The sequence below is a fragment of the Topomyia yanbarensis genome, chromosome 3 (genome assembly GCF_030247195.1).
Source record: "Topomyia yanbarensis strain Yona2022 chromosome 3, ASM3024719v1, whole genome shotgun sequence".
In the NCBI taxonomy this organism is placed as follows: Eukaryota; Metazoa; Arthropoda; class Insecta; order Diptera; family Culicidae; genus Topomyia; species Topomyia yanbarensis.
In genome coordinates this window covers 376177226-376198012 of record NC_080672.1, presented here as the reverse complement: position 1 = coordinate 376198012, position 20787 = coordinate 376177226, and the positions used below count along the sequence as shown (strand labels likewise).

The 20787-nt window shown below is 36.9% G+C and overlaps 1 protein-coding gene across 3 annotated transcripts in view; it reads left to right on the top strand.

The window, feature by feature from the left end:
• Window positions 1–20787, top strand: part of LOC131693311 (uncharacterized) — a 903090-nt gene that overhangs the window by 802360 nt on the left and 79943 nt on the right. For all 3 annotated transcript variants that reach the window (XM_058981027.1, XM_058981026.1, XM_058981028.1), the window contains one exon: window positions 12568–12619. In XM_058981027.1, coding sequence (XP_058837010.1) covers window positions 12568–12619 — 52 coding nt within the window. The remainder of the gene's footprint in view (window positions 1–12567; window positions 12620–20787) is intronic.

The window sequence follows — 20787 nt, the reverse complement described above, 5'->3', positions numbered from 1 at the left end:
AGTCAGAGTATCTGTCCTGCCCTATGTAGTTAAAACACAGTTCTAATTGCGTTTTAAAGTATACAACAAATTGAACGGTTAGGTATACTAATTTAAATTTTAAAATATATCTGTTTGAAATTATGCAACAAACCGCTGTACTGAAGATATAATTATGTCAGTCCTATTACCACATAAAACACCTATATAACATAAAACGCTGCAGAATTGGTTTAATAATACAATGTTTACACTACAGAGTTATAACACGTTTTAATAATTAGCAACAAGAGAAAATGTCACCAAGATAGCATAAAACCCGTTTTAACTGGTAGTGCGAACGTTGCATAACAATGTAATTTATCAAATAATTTCATTTTTTTCACCACTAATCGATCAAGAAATACTTAACCTTAAGATTGTTTACTTAAGTTCATTAATACATTATTGAAAATTTAAATGGAAAATGAAATTTCATATTTCATGAAGAATCTGTATATTTCCGTTGCTGGGCGTGGGCTTCCTCGTCACGGTTCTAAATATGGAACTTTTCTTTTAAATATATTTTCTGGACAGACCAGCCTATTTTTACTAGATGGATTAGCCAAATAATGCCAATCACCTAGTGAGATACTTGATTAATTAATAGATTACCGTTAAAAGACCTTCAATAAATTATGTTTTAATGGGGAGGGTATATAGCAAATTATAACATAAAAAACAGGCGAGTGAGCAAGAACTTGAGTCGATATGTGTGATAGATAAAATACATTTGCACGCTCTTGAAAAAAGCTACATTTTTAATGTCACCGTGGTCGTGTCCTGTACACAACCCTTTAATTTTTTATATTCAGTATCAATTAGTAAGCTATTTTTGGGGCTAGCTGTGCCCCTCGAAGTAAGCTCGTGATTGAGTAGTTTTGTGAGCTGATTGATAGATATATTGATACTGCATGTTGACGGAAGTATACAATTGGAAAGCAGGTAGTCTGCAAAATGAACCAATAACGAAGACCTGTTTGCAGTAGAAAATTGCCGTTGGTGATTAGGTGAATAAAAAGATGAGTAAGTGCAGTTTGTCTCTTTATCAATTTTGGCATTATTTCGAAATGCTACTTTTATTACACGGAAAAAAATCAAGCAAATTACGTACATCAGTGCTAGAGAACCTCTGACAGACAATTGTTTTAAGATGGTTTTTGCATTACGTCTCGATAGTGATGCATCGAGGAGACCAAGAGGGCTTACGAAATTTTTATGTTTTGTGCTTTTTTCATATTCTACATCACTACCCATGATCGCATAGTTGTCCCGTTTTCTATAGGATTTCCAATCTTTATGGGACTGATAGGCGATCATGGGCAGATCAGCCCTGGTAACAAACTCGAACTTACAATTGCAATCATCCACACATACTTACGCTCGTTAACATTAAAACATTACGGTAATTAAGTAAACGTTTTGAAACCTGTCTGTAAATTTAAAAATTTAAATTTAAATCTCAAGCATCAACCCACCGCTCGTGATCATGAATCAGTCACGTCCGGAAATCTCTACCCTTGGTCCTTGCAGCGCAGCCTCGTGCCTTTAGTTAGACCTATCAGAAAATAACGCCCATATTAACAACACAATACGTTCTATGGCGACATAATCGGGAACTCTAGTGATATATGGAAACTCTCTTCTAGTATCTCAACCGTACACTGAAAATTAAGCATCAAACTCATGGTCCCTGCTATCGTTCAAGAAATGCAAATATGCGGTTATTCAGAATCACGGCCCGCTGTAATTGGCCTTAAGTATTGTTTTAGTGGGTGATATTTCCCGTTTCGTCTGCAATTGTAGTGAGGGATTCTGATGAGGCTCCCCTTTCGAGATCCTAGCTCTAGAGCTCCAGTAGAACAAATCTCGAAAAAAATTACATATTAATCATTTTTTCAGCAAAAATTCATAAATCGACCAAACATAAAAGCTCCCGCAGTAACCTGAGAATTATACGATTAAACTCAACAATTATGTAAAATTGATTTTAAATATAGTTACTTCCTCCGGCACCAATAAAAATATAACCAAAGAGTTATTTTATACTATCTATTACCACGAAACAGAAAATCGGGGGTAGACAAAATATCAAATTGACATAAGTCTCAATCCTTGGTACCGTACACATCAACCCATTTCAAAGTTACACTCAGGTTTTTCTTCGCGCGGTTTTTTACGAGGTTTTTTTACGCGCATTTTCGAATTAACGCGTTTTTTACGCGGATTTTCCAATTAACGCGGTTTTTGCAAAAATATTCTTCTTTTGATTTTTTTTTCTGAAAAAAATTTCCAAGCCCTTTTAAATGCAAAGAACTTAGAAGAATTTTGGTAGTTTTTTTGCGCGGATTTCGCAATTAACACGGTTTTTGCAAAAAATATTCTAAGTCCTTTTGAATGCAAATGACTTAGAAGATTTTCAAAAAGATGGAAGGGACGGGTCTGGCAGAGACGGTTCTGGAAGACTCCTTATGGCCCGCACCTCAATAATATGGTTATTTTCGGAATGGTCTTAAAGAGTAGGTGCCAGAAATTGATGTTTGGCGCCATTTTGAATACCAAGATGGCGACTTCCGGTTTAGCGAAATTCGCTATAACCCTATCAATATGGGTATTTTCGGAATGGTCTTGAAGTGTAGGTGCCAGAAATTGATTTTTGACGCCATTTTGAAATCCAAGGTGGCAACTTCCGGTTTAGCGAAATTCGTTATAATCGAATCAATGTGGGTATTTTTGGAATGGTCTTGAAGAGTAGGTGCCAGAAATTGATATCTGTGGCTAGAAAATGATTGCTGCCTCCGTTTTTAAATCCAAGATGGCGACTTCCGGTTTAGTGCAGTTCACTATAACCCCAATCAATATGGGTATTTTCGGAATGGTCCTAATGAGTAAGTGCCAGAAATTGATATTTGTGGCCATTTTGAAATCCAAGATGGCTACTTCCGGTTTAACGAAATTCACTATAACCCATGTCATATGGATATTTTAGGAATGGTCTTGAAGAGTAGGTGCCAGAAATTTAAGTTTGACGCCATTTTGAAACCCAAGGTGGCTACTTCCCGTTTAGCGAAATTTACTATAACCCAATCAATATGGGTATTTTCGGGATGGTCTTGACAAGTAGGAGACAAAAGTTGACGTTTGACGCCATTTTGAATTCCAAGATTGTGACTTCCGGGTTAGCCACATTCGCTATAACCCAGTCAATATGGGTGTTTTCGAAATGATCTTAACAAGTAGGTTCCAAAAATTGATTTTTGACGCCATTTTGAAATCCAAGATAGCGATTTCCGGTTTAGCGAAATTCGCTATAACCCAATCAATATGAGCATTTTTGGAAGTTTTTCATGCGGGAATTTCGCTAAACCGGAGGTCGCCATCTTTGATTTCAATGTGGCGTCAAAAATCAATTTATGGCACCTACTCGTCAAGACTATTCTTAAAATACCCATGCAGTGAAGACACGTTTTCATCAGTTCCGTGGTGAATTTTAGGCTGATAAAACAGGGACATTGATGAGATCTGGACATATATGTTTCTTTCTTTTAATGAAAACGAAGCTTTTAAAATATTCCAAAATATTTTTTTTTTGCGTATTTCGGATCTCTAAGATAAGAGAAATATGCTCAAGAAAAGATTTACTCGAATTCAACTTGGTTCGTCTGCTATAGCCCATCAAAATACCAACTATCAATTTTCATACGAAGCTGATAAAATCGGGTCAAAAAGCTGATAAATTCGGAGGTAGATAAAATCGTGGGCTGATAAAATCGGGTTGTGATGAAATCGGATCTTCACTGTATTGATTGGGTTATAGCGAATTTCGCTAAACCGGAAGTCGCCATCTTGGATTTCAAAATAGCGTCAAACATAAATTTCTGGCACCGATTCGTCAGCACCATTCCGACAGTACCCATATTGCATGGGTTGTAGAAAATTTGCACTGAACCGGAAGTCGCCATCTTGGATTTCAAAATAGCGTCAAACATAAGTTTCTAGTACCTACTCTTCAAGACCGTTCCGAAAATACCCATATTGTTGAAATGTGGGCCATAAGGAGTCCAGACCCGTCTCTTTCATCTTTCTGAAAATCTACTAAGTCTTTTGCATTCAAAAGGACTTACAATATTAATAATATCACATTTTTGCAAAATCCGTGTTAATAGCGAAATCCGCGCAAAAAACGCGGTTTTTTACGCGGATTTTCCAATGAACGCGGTTTTTTTACGCGGATTTTCCGAACTTCACTAAGAATTCCGTCTTCGGGACATTTTGAAAGGAATCTAACCATCTAGAGCAATAAAAGAACGAACATCTAACTTCAAAAATTACTTGTACAAAATTTGAACGCTAAATTTCTTATATTCTAGGAGATAAAGTGTTTTGATTGGAATGGACGAGATTCACACCACTTACAGTTTCAAAACAATAACTCAATTGAGGCTCGTATAGATATGTGCGTCAATATTTTTATGAGGCGAATGCGATTTTTTTTAAAATTTAACTGCGTCACGCTTTTGGCAGCCATCGGCTGTGGTGCAGCGGCGTATATCGGCGTGACGAATACTGACACCTTGGCACAACCATTCCTTTCCAGAATGTTTAATTTCTATCGTAACAGATTTCGCAACTCGCATGGCTGGTGCTGCTGACACTGAAAATCCTTCCTGTGTGGGACTCGACCACAGGACGAATAACTTAGGAGGCCAAATACTTACCCTCTGTGCCGCCAAAGTAGTGTTCAAGCGTTGCGCAAAATAAGGACCATTCCTATAAGAAATATTGTTCTTAAATTTTTGACAAAAGAATCATAATTTCGTAAAACGAACCGAATCGCGAGCTTGATTACAAAATTGTAATCAAGCTCGCGAAATCATGAATAATAAACCTCTTAGTTATGGAAATATTTGTGTTTTCATAAATGTAGTTCACGCAATTCATGACGTTGCAGACGGATGTTTAGTAGGGTTACCGCTATTGAAGTTGATTATGATTATAGTTCATAATTTGGGGATATACTGATTTGTATTAACTTTATTGACTAAAAGAGCGGAGAATTGAACAATATTTATGGTTTTATGAGATTTTTCGCGTAAATTATTCTCAAAATATAGTAACTATTTTATTTATGAAATCAGTCTTGGATTTTTCATGTGGTGTAATCCATGTTCATGATTTCAGCAGCTTTGTCACGATTTGCGTAATATAAATACTGCCGTTATACGCCTAATTGTCCCATGTATATAGGAAATCCCGTAGCACATGCGTATAACGCATGTTATCATAATATTTTAGTGTTGAGCTTACTATCCGATTATTTACGCGTGGTAACGTTAAATAAGGACCCGGATCATGAAAGTGTAATCGAACTGCAGTATCTTTTGGTTTTATGAACTATTCCCAGAACACGAATTGTGAGTCTGTAATGTATTTTTGGTGCTCAGCGCAGTTATCGGTTTTCTTTCCAGACATTACGCTGAATCTTAGCAAATTAATAGTAATATTCTTATTAGTCCTAACAGTTTTCACATATCTACTGCTCGTACGTACTATTTTATGAAACAGTTCTCGGAACGAAACTGAATGTATGAATTATATTCTAAATTTTGTGAAATAGTTCACATGAAAATTACAAAAAAAAATGGCAGAGCTGCATTAGAGTGAAAGGATTAGGAATATCTTCTAAATTAGTGAACTTATTCTAAAGCACGCAAGAACCAGTTCACGAATCCGTGAATAATAGCTTGAGTTCTGGGAAAATGTTCACGTAAAAATGTTAAGATCATTGTATATGTCATTCATTAAATCCAGAAATGATTTGTGAAATAGTTCCCGAATATGAATAAGATTTGGTAATGACATTGCGGAAACCGCGAAAAAATTTCACAAAAAAACAATAATCTCGACAAGTAAAAGCGTGATACAAGCGTTATGGAAGGAAAATCGCACAAAATTATAAAAAAAAAAAAATTTCGTTCGCGGTCCTGTTTTCGTTACGTTAAAATGAGTTAGAATTTATGGCTTTAATTCACGAATTTGAGAACAATTTTTTTACGTGCGGTGTCTTCAACATAAATACAACAGAAGCATATGTGCTTTGCTTCTGTTGTATTTATGTTGAAGACACCGCACGGAAGAAAAAAATCAGAAACTCAGTGAACTTATATTATAGTAGTTTTGTCTTTTTTGTAAAAGCAAGCATATTATTAATTTTTAAGATCGTGAATAAACGGCGTGGGAAAAAACTTATAGCCTATAATTCGGCGTTGGCACATGTTAAAAATTTCCGGCTGTGGCAAACTGGTCTATAAGCAAATAGCAATTAATATTCTATTGGACACAATTGTAGCACTTCATATTCATCTATAACAGAAAGTTGATAAGCACAATACCTAATGTCTTTCTCTAATTATAGTATACAAGTCCATGTACCCGTACTGAACAAATATCTAATTAATATGTTCTTCTTTTTGCTGTTTCTCGGCGACACTCGGGGAATATGCAAACGACCACGGTTATTGAAATGCTTTTTATCGCGCGTAATAACATACAAACACTCGAAGCTTTCTCAATAATTTAATCTTGGCTGCAAACGCAATCATCCACACATAACATCCACGCTCCCGTCCCGACGATTTATAAACGCGGTTTCAATCACCAACATATAAACTCGTCCGGCAGCTCCCGCTCTAAAATACGGACGCTGTATACACTAGACAACAAATCTCAGGGCGCCATAGTTAGGGACTCCAGTAAAATGGGAACCTCATTTTCTCCCTTCATCTAAAGCGTATTCTCAAAATTAAACATCGGCATGGCGGCCCGCGCGAGCATACATAAGCCCACGCAAATAGGCAAACGGCTACATGGTTATATACTTACTTACCTTACCTAGAGCTAGAGCCTTGTTGTCTCTTGCTGTATGCAGAAGCCGTCTCCACTCCACTCGGTTCATTGCTGCTTGTCGCCAGCCTCGCAGTCTTCGAAGGGTCCGCAGGTCGTCCTCTATCTGATCGATCCACCGTGCTCGCTGTGCGCCCCGTCTTCTTGTTCCTGTAGTGTCGCCCTCAAGAACCATCATCACCGGGTCGTCGTCCGACATTCTTACATGGTTATGTAAACGAATTAAAACACGCGAAGTATACACACGCTAGCCTACGCGACTTAGGAACGCCCACGCGATCCTAGACGATAACATAGAAACGCTTGTGCCCTTCGCGATAAAACATCTGATCACGCATGCAAACATATAATCGTGATCATGCGTCCACGATGTCGCAATCATAAAAACGCTCCGGTGAGCAAATCATTAAGTCAGAACCCACGAATTTATAAACGCGGTCTAAATGCGATTATACCAATGCCCGTTCCCATGCGATCATGAATCTGTCACGTTCGTTTTATTGTCTACCTAGGTCAAGGTCGTCGCCTTGGTCTTCAAAGAAGACAAACTCATATACCCTGGAAGTTTCAGGGCACCATGCCTGTATATCCTAGCGATAAGTGGGAACTCTCTCCTTTCTATATCTAAACTGTACACTCAAAATTTCGGTTCGCGCGAACATTCAGATGCCCTCTCGAATATGCAAGCGATTTCACGATTTTACAAACACAATTACATACATGGGATACAGACCCTCACGCGATCAAACCCGTTAACATACAAATGCTCGAGCTCAAAGCGATATTAATACTCAGGTCAAAAAGCTCACACTTTTTGTCCCTAGCTCCCTGCCTTCAGTTGGAACATTCTCAATAAATTACGCTATATACTAGACAAAAAGTTTCAGGGCGACATTGCCGGGAACTCTAGTGATATAGGGTAATTAACACCATCACACTAGATCGTCAAACGCCACGCGTTAGACACTAGAGTAACGAGAAAAAAATGCTTTCATCGAGCCTCTCCTGAGTCGATTCCTAGTCCCACCAGGAGTGTCTGCTTTAAATGAGAGCTAAATCGGACAAGTGTTCCAAGTTTATATGAGATTTTCGACAATTTGCTTGCATTTGCACTGCAAGGTGACACTGTGTGCATAAGTTTATCACTGTAAGTGAAAATAAGGAAGGTAATTTTATTGCCCACAACTTTGTCGAAGGCTGCAACTCAATCCAACTTCCTTAGGTGTCTTCAACAAAGTTGTAGAGCGAGCCTTTTTCACTAATTATTGTGAACATGTTCATATTCTATCTATCTTCCTGTGAAAGTTAGTTTTTGTCGCCCACTGTGCGGTGGAATGTAGAACTAAAATTTTACAGTCAAAAGAAGCCTCATATTATGTACTAAAATAGCTCCAAACATACTTTTCAGTTAAACCCGACCGTTGTAGACTAACAAATTATCTTTCTTACCTTCACTTACAGTGATAAACTGATGCATACAGTGCATCCTAGCGGTGAAAATGCTTTTTCCATGTAAATTGTCAATAAATCCATTAAAAACTTCGAACCCGTTGGTCCGGTAGACTTTACAGATTTGGCTCAAAACTGGAGCAGACACTCGAGGTGGGACTAAGAACCTACTCAGGGGTGTACCGATTGAGTTTTCAAAAATCTTTTTTTTCTGGGTAGTCTATTACACACGTTAACATACAAACACTCGAATCCTCCGCGACGATCCACGCACACCTATACGGTCTCAAACGCGAACATATGAACGCTCGTTCCCACGCCATCATGATGTCTCCACGCCCATCTGAACCTTCGGGTAATTTCGGGAGAGATGCCGCACTCTCTATATCTTGTATATGGGGTCACTTTTATACGGTAATATGATATTGTGAGTTTGTCTTTCGAAGGATTATAACTCTAGAGATGTAAAATAATCCTTTTTAATTACTCACGAAAATTTTATTAATGATTTTGTGCGTTCAGTTGCATCACGCAGTGCCGAAAATTTAAACATTAAACGAAACATTAAAATTTCGTTTTTTTTTAAATTGTTCGATTTTTTTTTGGTAAATCATGTATCGCTTGAATAGCTGGGACCTTTTAGAAGGCATTCTGATCATGAGCACGATCATTCATAATTTTAGAGGAAAATGGCGTCGTGCGGCATCTCTCCCCTACAATTGGGAGAGATGCCGCATCAAAATTGCGGGTGAGATGCCGCACTCAATGGAAGAGGAGCTAAAATGTATTCTTTTCACCCCGGAATGTCATTTAATGATCATTTGCGTCAGGTATAGGTTCATAATAAGGTATATCCACAAACTAACGGACCTAACACAGTGACATATAGGATTATGAGTCTATTTATCTATATATTTGAATGGGCGACATGTATCTAAGTATTAGTTACTTCGGTTTATTCTTTAAAGTTTCGGGCACTAATTTTCGTGAACGCATTGATTTGTAGTGATGTCAATATTGAGATAAAAGCGCAAATTTGAACGAATTGATGCTTTTTCAAAATGATCTTTCAAGAACAAACCTAAGTTGTATAAATTCATTGGGAGAAACGGCCAAACAGTGCTTTTAAGGAACTGCTACTAACACATAGATATGTATATCGTACAAGCATATAGATAAATAGTGCCCTAAATTAAGTTACTCCAACTTAACCGTTACACAAGGTTGAGAAAGAAAAATATTTTTAAAATATTAAATAAAAAAATGATTCTGGAAATGGTAGTGCCCCCTTAAGAAAAGTGAAGGTGCTAGCCGATTTATAGGTGCAATCAAACTTCATGAAACTCAGCTGAAGACACTGAATCACAAAAACATCAATGAGAGCCAAAAATACTTTTGTTCACCATTTTTCAGTTTGTGACCACGTTGCGGCATCTCTCCCGCAATGACCTTTTTTTGTAAAATGTTCATGGAAATTTGGTTTAATTTTTTTTCATTACAAAAACCATTTCACAGTATTTTAGAAACTTGTCGCAATTGGTAAAAATGATTTCATCAATTATTGAATGGTTTACTTTGATGCAGGATCGATTTTTAAAAATGTGCGGCATCTCTCCGCAAATTACCCTACACTCAATATCACAATCAGAATCATGGCCCGCTACCTGAAGCTGTGTTTTTGTAGGTGACCCGCCTCGTTTGCAATTGTTTGTGAGTGATGCAGACAGGGAGCCCTTCCGGGAATCCAAGCTCTGCAGCTCCAGATAGATTTCTCTAAAATGAACAGAAATAATTTTGATTGAATACTTGGCATCGCTGGCAGCAGAGGTGAAGAAACCAGCACAGAGTGTTTAAATTTTCATGAGGGAAAATAATCAGAAGAATTCGATATTACCGAAACACATTTCGAAGTAATTAACTTTATATTTTCAATGCAAGGGTAATAAAATTTTAACCTCTATTTTGACCATTAAAAAAAATGTTGCTGCATTAACCCAATGCAAAGAATAAGCTGATTTCTTGTATCCAAATTCGAACTGGTGCAAGTTTAGACGTCTGCGAATCTAATTTGTTTATTTTTGTTTTCATCCAGATTGCATTCAACCACCTCGTCAGTCAATGGGAGAAACTAATAGCATTTTCATTTTCCATTGATGCTACACCAGAAACAGACAGTCATTTAACACTCAATTTTGAGCAGATATAGTCGCTGTTACGAAAAGGTCTGAACTTTGTATATACTAACACCCTTGTTGTTATCAATTGTGCAAGTAACATTTTTTCAGCGTTCGATCAATACTTCGTTGAACGGTAATCTACACCGGGGTTAAATGTAGTTGTCACTTTGCCAGCTCCATGCAAATGTCACCTAACACGTGTCTACGGTATTGACGAAGGAAAGTGTTCCAAAAATAACTTCCAACCAACTAATCCATGCTAGTTGCGGCACATGAAGCGAATTTATTCACGGTGTCTAAATTGCTGAATAAATGCGTCTCAATTTTGCTGTTTCCGTTAGTTTTTACGTCTCACGAGATGGGAATCTTGCCAGGCATAATTTTTTAACGTATTTTACGACGCTGACCTACCTATACCTAGACCCAAAAGATATCGAATTTTACTACTATTTCAATGTGCATGTTGGAAAAAGAAACATCTGTCATTTTCAGATGCCGGCGGAGATACATACGGTGAGATAGCCACCGCTGGGAACAAAACGACTCATTCTGCTTCTGGCTCCTTTCTGGTTACTATTTGTAGGTTGTGCAGAGGTGGATATCAAATTTAATTCCATTATGATTCGTTTGGGAATAACCTGGACTCGTAGTATAAAACATGTGGTTATCTCACCGGCTGATACAAATGTAATACATAGAATGAAAACTGCTACTGGCATTTTAATTTCCTCTAGGTCACGTGACTGCTGTATCTCTGGAGATAGGATAATAAAACTGAAATGGACTCCAGAAACTGGATGACTAGTAAAATCAATATCAGTTCCCGGTACCTGTAGCAGGTTTCGCATTTTCAACCGATGCACAGTTCGTTTTGCATAGTTAAAACCAATTAATATTAATTATCGTAATAAAAATATTAAATCTAAAATGGAAATAATTTAGGTTCGACAAATGCCACTAAGTTTACACACGCTTTCTCACAGTTGCCGGCTCCAAATCATACGGAATACCGGTCGCGGCATTTTATTTCTGTACAGTACCGCCGCGCATGGTCTGGAATGTCATGAAGTTCAAACTATAATTAAACCTCGAGACGCACCAAGAGCTACCGCAATGTGTTGGTTGTTTGTTTTGCTTGTTTTCCTAACTCGCCCTCTCCCCCACGACGGTAGAAATTAACGTCAGATTCGCGTGCCGTCTTCATTCGTCTCTGTCCAGCCTGCCCGGTATCCAAATAGGGTGACTTTCACTGCGGTTCTCATCGCCGCGCCGCAAAGACAACAAACATAGTCGTTCGATAGTGAAAACATATCAATTATGCCGTCGCTGACCATCGGCAAATAGCACCGAGAAGGCATTATTTTTACGATTCTGTCTCGCGTCACGGACTCGATAATGGCTATCGAAACGAATTAGTCGGAATTAAATTTTACGATTAACCGATTAATAAAACTGATAAAATTCAATAACCACTGGCTGGTCGGTCGTAGACGACGACGGTTATGGTCTGTCTGTGATGGTTGTCTCGCGGCGCGGCTTCGGTCGAGGCATATAATGAGAGATAATTAAATAAAGCTGACGGTCTTTGCGCACGCCGCCTGACCGCTGGACCCTGGACTCTTCTGATGGGAACAGATTCGTTTCGGATGAGCTGGAAGCAAAACGTAAGCTCGTCGGTAACACCATCTGGTTCGTCTAGAGTTCAATAATAATGGAGGATATTATTTTCAATTGTTTGATAATAGCACCAATCGGTCCTAAGCGTACCCGGAATTCAGGAGTGAGTGATGGTCCGCAGCGGGAAACACGAAATTAGGAGTTACGTGAAAACAATTGGATGTGGCTTCAAATTTCGATGGGATCATTTCAGCATTTTTTTACGTTGTACAATTTTCCGCACACACGTAGAGACGGTTCTTTAGGAAACTAAAATTTTATGATTATGTAACTGTTGTGTTACATTGAATGCAGACAATTAAATTACACATTGTTCTTAAAAAAACCATTTTTTCTTTTTCAGCAATCGCACATCAGATGATCTTGAACTGTCAGCAATATTTTCATCGAATTCGGTAAGTCCATCTGTAATTATTTTAAAATAATTTTTGCTCCAAGGCACCATGGGCCACAAATCGATTTTTTGGTCGAAAATCCAGAACTTATAAACCGTTAGTACTAGACTTTCAGTGTCTTTGGAACAAATTCTCTACAATAAGTGCTCTTCATTCTAGGGGAAACAAAATTAGGGTGGCTCTCTCGATTTTTGAAATAAAAAAATTATCTCCTGAATGGAAAAAGATAGGAGAATATGATCTTCCAAAGAAATGTAGAGAAAACAATTTTGAGTAACTTTACTGAAAACGTTGAAACGCTATCTTCAGTGGTTTAAATTTTACAGCGATTTCTCTTGTTCCGTTTAGGGTGGCTCTTAAAAATTCAGTTTTTTTTAATATAACTTCTTTGAAGTTGATTTCTCGTGAATGTCGACTTCAGACAAAAGTTAGCTCTTACAAATGCGCACATTTCTTCTTCAGAGACCAACTCATTAACTTTTATATAAACAGAGTTATTGACGATTTTATGCTCAAAATTCGACATTTTCTAAGCTAAATAACTCCGAAGGTGGCAAAAAGTGACAATCAATGTTATGACCATCAGATAGCACTTTAAAAACACTACAAAATAAGGGGTGCATGGTTTGTCTCCTAGCTACTGTTCATGTGAAATGTTTGCTTATAAACTCCCTCTGTTATAGAGAATGTAGGCGATATTCATCTAAATTCGTACTTAAAATATATATTTATCATGCATAGTCGCCGTTCTTATATACACACATATCCGGATCTCTGATGCAAATCGGTACACTCGGAAGATGTTATTCTAAATTTGTTTCGTGGAGTGAAATTGTACATAAAACATGTGGTTTTCGGACTACGGTTTATAAAATGAATGTTTGGAGTATTTGTATGGCATACGTTTTATTCGCATGGCAAAAAAGAAATTCTTATGAATATATTACAATATATTGAAAGCTCAGGTTTACCGTAAAAGAGCGCCCTTTGTTTAGCATTAATGATTTATTTGTCTTTTATTAATTATATTACCTCCTCTGCTTCAGCTCACTGTAATTTAGCCTAATAGTTTTCCAAAATACCATTTTTTGCCTTTGGAAATTAACAAATAAATCCACGTGAATGTACGTTGGGGGACAAGCTGTTCAGCTCTCATTAATAGTATTTTTTATTATTATCCAACGGATAGATTGGCAGTCTCCCCCTTCGAAGTTATTTTCCAAACGCGGCAAAAAACTTTATCATTGATGTCAGTTATTCGAGCTGTCAACTATGGGTACTTTTTGCCTTTCTCATATAAAGAAAGGCTATGCAATCACTGTAAAAATCAACTTTTTAACCGAGGCCCGGAGGGCCGAGTGTCATACACCATTCGATTCAGTTCGTCGAGATCGGCAAATGTCTGTGTGTGTGTTTGTATGTGTGTGTATGTGTGTGTGTATGTGTGTGTGTCATTTAAACTCACACAATTTTCTCAGAGATGGCTGAACCGATTTTCGCAAACTTAGTTTCATCTGAAAGGTATAACGCTCCCATAAGCTGCTATTGAATTTTTAGTTGATCCGACTTCCGGTTCCGGAGTTACGGGTTGAAGAGTGCGGTCACACAGCAAATTCCCATATAAACTGGTACCATCATGATGTTCAAATGATGTAAAACATAATAAAATTGATGTAACATTACTCTAGTTTGCGGGTCTGGATCACTAATGATCAATCAAAGCAGCTTTGACCACATTGGCCACCTATGACGGTTCATGACGCCTCCGGGGAATCCGCCAAGTTCCTAAGCTAATATCACACCCATTCCCCAACGAATTCTCTACCGATTTTCACAAACTTGATTTCAAATGAAAGATACAGTAATGCCATTGACTGCTGCTGAATTTCATTCGGTTCTGACTCTTGCTTCCGGAGTTACAGGGGTGTTAGTAAGGATACACTGGAATTTCCCATATAAATCGGTACAATCGTAATACCTCAGAGGCTAAAAACTATTGAAATGGTCACCAAATTACTTCTAATCGCAGATCTAGATCACTGATTGCCAATCAAACATTCTTTGAATGTATTGTCCACGATCGACGATTCCGGAAGTCCGGAATTCCGGGCATATTCCACAATTAAAGTCACATCGGTTCATCGGTGATGACTGAACCGATTTTCTCAAACCAAGTCTCAAATGGAAGGCAAAATATGCAGTTGAGTATTGCGTCGCCGCCCCTCCCCCCCCCCCCCCCGCCTTGCCCTTACACTTCCCTCCTTCATCACTCCCCTCCTCTTGGACCACCCTCACGCCCGCATTTCCTTCATCCACCCCGTATACCGAAATAAGATGAAGGATTTCTGACGCATCCTCCATTCCCAATCTACTAACCCCCCATTCCCTACACGTTCAAAGCCATTCCACCAACCTTTCCAAATTATAATCACATGAAGATAACATTGAACTCATGCTTATTAAGCTAATTAAATATTATTCTTTTGCCTTTCTCATATAGAAAGGTTATGCAATTGCTCCAAAAACCGACTTTCTAACCGAGGCCCGGAGGGCCGAGTCTCATATAACATTCGACTCAGTTCGCCGAGATCGCAGAATATCTGTGTGTATGTGTGTATGTATGTATGTATGTATGTATGTATGTATGTATGTATGTATGTATGTATGTATGTATGTATGTATGTATGTATGTATGTATGTATGTATGTATGTATGTATGTATGTATGTATGTATGTACGTATGTATGTATGAATGTATGTATGTATGTATGTATGTATGTATGTATGTATGTACGTGTGTGTATGTGCGGATTTGTTAACAAAATGTCCACATCGGTTACTCGGAGATGGCTGAACCGATTTTTACAAACTAAGATTCAAATGAAAGGTATAATATTCCCATAGGTTGCTATTGAATTTCATTTTCAACCGACATCTTGTTCCGGATTACGAGTTGAAGAGTATGGTTACAAAACAAAATTTGTTGATTTGTCCACATCGGTTTCTCGGAATTTTCTGATCCGATTTTGACAAACTTGATTTTAAATGAAAGGTCCATCAGCTGCTGTTGAATTTTGTGTGGATCCGAGTTCTGGTTCCTGAATTACAGGGTGATACGTACGATCACGCAGCAAATCCCGATTCTAACGAATTTTGCGATGAATGTAAAAAGGTGATTTTTTTTCCAAAATGTAAATACAACTGTTGAATTTGTAGATTTAGGTCCCCAACAGTCATTCAAAGTCTCTTTGGTCACACTGGCCACCATCGACGGATCCGGAAGCATCCAAAGTCAGAATAACGGTTATATTGGTTTCTCGAAAATGGCTAGATTTGCTCAACTTAGTCTCAAATGAAAGGTGTTGCGTCCCCAGAAACTGATATTAAATTCCATCTCCACCCGACTTCCAGCACCGGAGTTACGGGTTGTGGAGGTCGATCACATAGAAAACTCCGATTCAAACCGATACCGCGATGAATGCAAATACGTGCTCTTATATATACTTACCAAGTGTAATAAGAATGAAAGACATTTTTATAATGTTACATTGTACGAACCAGCTATTAAATCATAGTTTGGAGAAATGAGAAAGGCACAATTGCACCTCTAGGTGGATTAAAACAGGTTTTTGCTTCTAACAATGAGTACTTCTAATCCATTTCATAATAACTCGATGAAGTTATGCCAATGTATATATTGATGCTAATAATGAATTATTTCAAGCGAGATAACCTACTTATTAAAAGCGGCAGTTTAGACTATTTAGGATGGTGCAAATATGCGATAATTCAACAATTTAGACTGCCCTGGAAGATTCAGGGATTCTGTCAAGTGACAGTTTTTATGTTGATTTTAGGCTTTAGGATAGAGATTCTATCAGGATTCTTATACTTTTAATCGAGGGAAATAATGTAAAACTGGTGTTGTACATTTTTTTTAAATTCAGAAAAAAAAACTATTTTCAGTATTTTTCATTCTGGGACGATTTTCATTAATGGGTATTTTTTACGCATTTCGTTGTAAGTTTTCCACGAGAAATAATAGGTAAAACGTAACCAGGTTGACGTACAAGCTCTTTACCCATTAAGTGGGTTATTCCACTTTTATTCAAAATGGGCAGTTTTCTACGCATCAGTGTAGAAATTGTTGAAACGCAGAGAAAAAAATTTACCACCGAAAAAAATCAATATATTAGTTTTTTAAACTAATAACTTGGTCTCCAAAGAAAAAATAGGCATTTATCAGAACAAAACTTCAAAATTTTTGGAAATTTTGCTTCAAAAGTATTTTATTGAAACACTATTTTTTTAAAGGTCAGGCCAAACCAAATAATGGAATATGCCGTAAAATAAAAGCCTCCGACGATATTTAAGGAATTGAGTAACAAAGTTACTCAACCATGATTATTTTTTAATTTTCAGTAGGGCTTTATACTTCTATTGTTATTGTTCAGGAGAAATTATTTTCATTCCAAAAATCAAGGAGACCACCCAGTTTTTTACACCGAAATGAAGCGCACTTATGGTGAAAAAATTCTTCTGAAGACACTGAATGTCTAGCACTTACGGGATATAAGAATTGGATTTTCAACAAAATATAGATTTTTGGCCCATGGAACAGAGGTAGTTTATAAGCAAACATTTCACATGAACAGTAGCTAGGAGACAAACCATGCACCCCTTATTTTATAGTGTTTTTAAAGTGCTATCTGATGGTCATAACATTGATTGCCACTTTTTGCCACCTTCGGAGTTATTTAGCTTAGAAAATGTCGAATTTTGAGCATAAAATCGTCAATAACTCTGTTTATATAAAAGTTAATGAGTTGGTCTCTGAAGGAGAAATGTGCGCATTTGTAAGAGCTAACTTTTGTCTGAAGTCGACATTCACGAGAAATCAACTTCAAAGAAGTTATATTAAAAAAACTGAATTTTTAAGAGCCACCCTAAATGGAACAAGAGAAATCGCTGTAAAATAAAAACCACTGAAGATAGCGTTTCAACGTTTTCAGTAAAGTTACTCAAAATTGTTTTCTCTACATTTCTTTGGAAGATCATATTCTCCTATCTTTTTCCATTCAGGAGATAATTTTTTTATTTCAAAAATCGAGAGAGCCACCCTAATTTTGTTTCCCCTAGAATGAAGAGCACTTATTGTAGAGAATTTGTTCCAAAGACACTGAAAGTCTAGTACTAACGGTTTATAAGTTCTGGATTTTCGACCAAAAAAATCGATTTGTGGCCCATGGTGCAAGGTTTAAAATTAGTTTCAAAACTGGACGTTCCATTTCAAAATTCTTACTCAGTAATTTCCAGTATTAAGTCGGACAATTGCGCTATTTTCGTTCATTTGTTTGACAGCTTGGATTATAGAGTATAAATTCCTTCATAAACTGTTTAATTGAGTTTATACATCTGCCAACTATTCCTAAAGAGTTCAGATACTCATGAGTGTCAGAAAAGTAGGACAGCCAGTTTAAAAACTTGCTAAACGTGAAAAAAAAATCAGTTATTGGCGCCGGTTTGTTGATGTGTAATCGAAATGCAACGAACGAAAACGGGAAATATTCGACGCGATGGGTTGTTGACTTTGCAAGAATAATATGCCCGGACTCGGCGTGTATACAGAAAATCGATTCGTATTTTTCGATGATGGAGTTATCTGTATTGCAATAATAATACTTCTTGGTCTGACATTAAAAGTCAACTACCTGTCCCTGCTAAGAGACGTTTGTTGAATAGGTTTCTTGTGCAGAACATTGCTCCACGTGATTGCAGACAAGTGAGATTGCTTGCTATCCTTAAACTGGGAAAACCAGCCTTCGATCACAATTCGCATCGGCCGATTGAAATGTTTTCCTGTATCCGGAGATTCATGTAGAAAATAATAGTATGTCGCCTCGATAAATGGGTTGAAGCGAACGTTTGCTTGACCATTAGGCCCTCGATTCTGCATCAATTGAGGTCCTCTTGGATAAAGTTCAGCAATAAGACCTTTCACCAATTCTAAACGACTATTTGTACAATTTATTGTCAGAAAAACCTGTAAACTTCTCTAATGAAGATTCGACAACTTCTCGAGTAAGTCTTGCACAAGGCTCATATTTAAACCCTCTTCTGTGCGAATTATACGTTAATGTCATTAACCAATGCCTTGGGGTTTCAGGGTCGCTGATTATAAAAGATGTTCTTTTAAGATGTTATTTAAATAAAAAATCACAAAACTTTGGTTTTAAACTGTGAAGTCCCGTTTCATTTTTATTCAAAAATCTTTTCAAATTGATGTAGTTGGAACCCTAAATCTCTGCCATTTTTTATTTGTTCTGCTCCCAAGACCAGTTCGTTGGGATAATTTGATCAAAGATTTTCATCATTCATTCCCATTTTCACCTAATGTTATTTAAAAAAAAATCGCGAAACTTTGGTTTTAAACTGTGAAGTCCTGTTCCAATTTTTTTCAAAAATGTTCACATTGATGTAGTTGGAACCCTAAATCCCTGCCATTTTTTTGCTCCCAAGCTTAGTTCGTTGGGAAAATTCGATCAAAGATGTCCATTTTCACCTAAAACATGTTATTTTTTAAAATTTCACAAAGTTTTGATTTTAAACTTTCCCCGTTCCAACTTTTTTCAAAAATTTCTTCCCGATGATTTAGTTGGAACCCTGAAGCCCTGTTGTATTTTTATTTGTTCTGCTCTCAAGCCCAGTTTGTTGGGAAAATTCGATCAAAGATGCCCATTTTCACCTAAAAGATGTTGCTTTAAAAAAAATCAAAAAACTTTGGTTTTAAATTGTGAAGTCTCGCTCCAATTTTTTTCAAAAATCATTCCACATTGCTGTAGTTGAAATCATAATCCCTGCCACCTTTTATTTGTTCTGCTCCCAAGCCCAGTTTGATGGGATTTTTTTTTGCAATCATAGGGCATTACAATAAACTTTTCGATTTTCGAATCGCTTTTTTTTAAATCTTACCTTACCTTACCTTTTTTAAATTTCTTACCTTGGAACTAAAAAATTTTTTAAATTTGTTTTTAGATGCTGATGTTTTATGCTATTTTTAGACATATTTCGACAAAAAAAATCGATTTTCAACGTTTCATGTACTCCCCCTTTGGTTTTTTCTTATATTACGAAATCAATATTCAAACGCCGCACCCCCTTAATGATGTCAGATTGAGTTAAAAACTTGCATAGATTACTTTTTCGATGTAATAAACATTTTATGTAAGAGTTTATGCGAAAATTTAAGATGACCATTTTCATTGATATCTACCCTGTAGAACGACCCTAGTTCTTTATACAAACTTTGGTTTTAATTTGTGAAGCCCTGTTCCATTTTTTTTTAATTTCCTCACCAGGGGTTTCCTGGCACGTGTATATAGTTTTATGCTCATTGTAATAAAATTCGCAAATTTCGTAAGAAATGGCTGCCATTTTGAATTTTCAAATTCTGTTATCAGAATCGTAATCAGCAACCTCAAAAACCGTATAATCTATTTTTATGCTAGTTGAGAAGTTAAACCTGTCTCTCAGAATCTTTTATAGAGTAACTCCATTTTTCCATATTTTAATAATTTATCGATAAAACTGACATACGAAAGATTCTGCAAAACATCTATTATTTAGATAAAAGTTTGAGAAACCTGCAAAAAAAATTTAGATCTCGAGGACTTTTAGTTCTGATACAGCCGAAATTATTGTAAAAAAACGAGATTTTCGAGTTTAAATTGTTTATAAGTAATAAGTAATTAACAAATTCACAAAAAAATTGTGCTAGTTACATCCCTAAGAGTTGATTAAAAGAAATAATTCGTATTTATATTCTAACACTAACTAGAAATCCAATGAAAATTTAGGAGAAGTAGGTGGGACGTATACGTCCCACTGCGTCGCAAAGGGTTAAGGGGACCTTCTCCTGGATTCGGCGGAAACTCAAGAAATATTTGAGATTTTTTTATGGAAAACCGCAAAGACATACGAACTTGTGCTTTTGATCTTTTATTCGTTACTAGCTAATATCCATCGCGCGTAACTGCGACTTTCAACGAAATAGGTGTAAAACGCATTCTTTTCCGAAGCGTCATCTCCGCGGGCAGATAATCCCCAACCAATAGCACATAAACACGCTCCATAACAAATGCTTGCTATGTATTAATTTTTACGGCAAT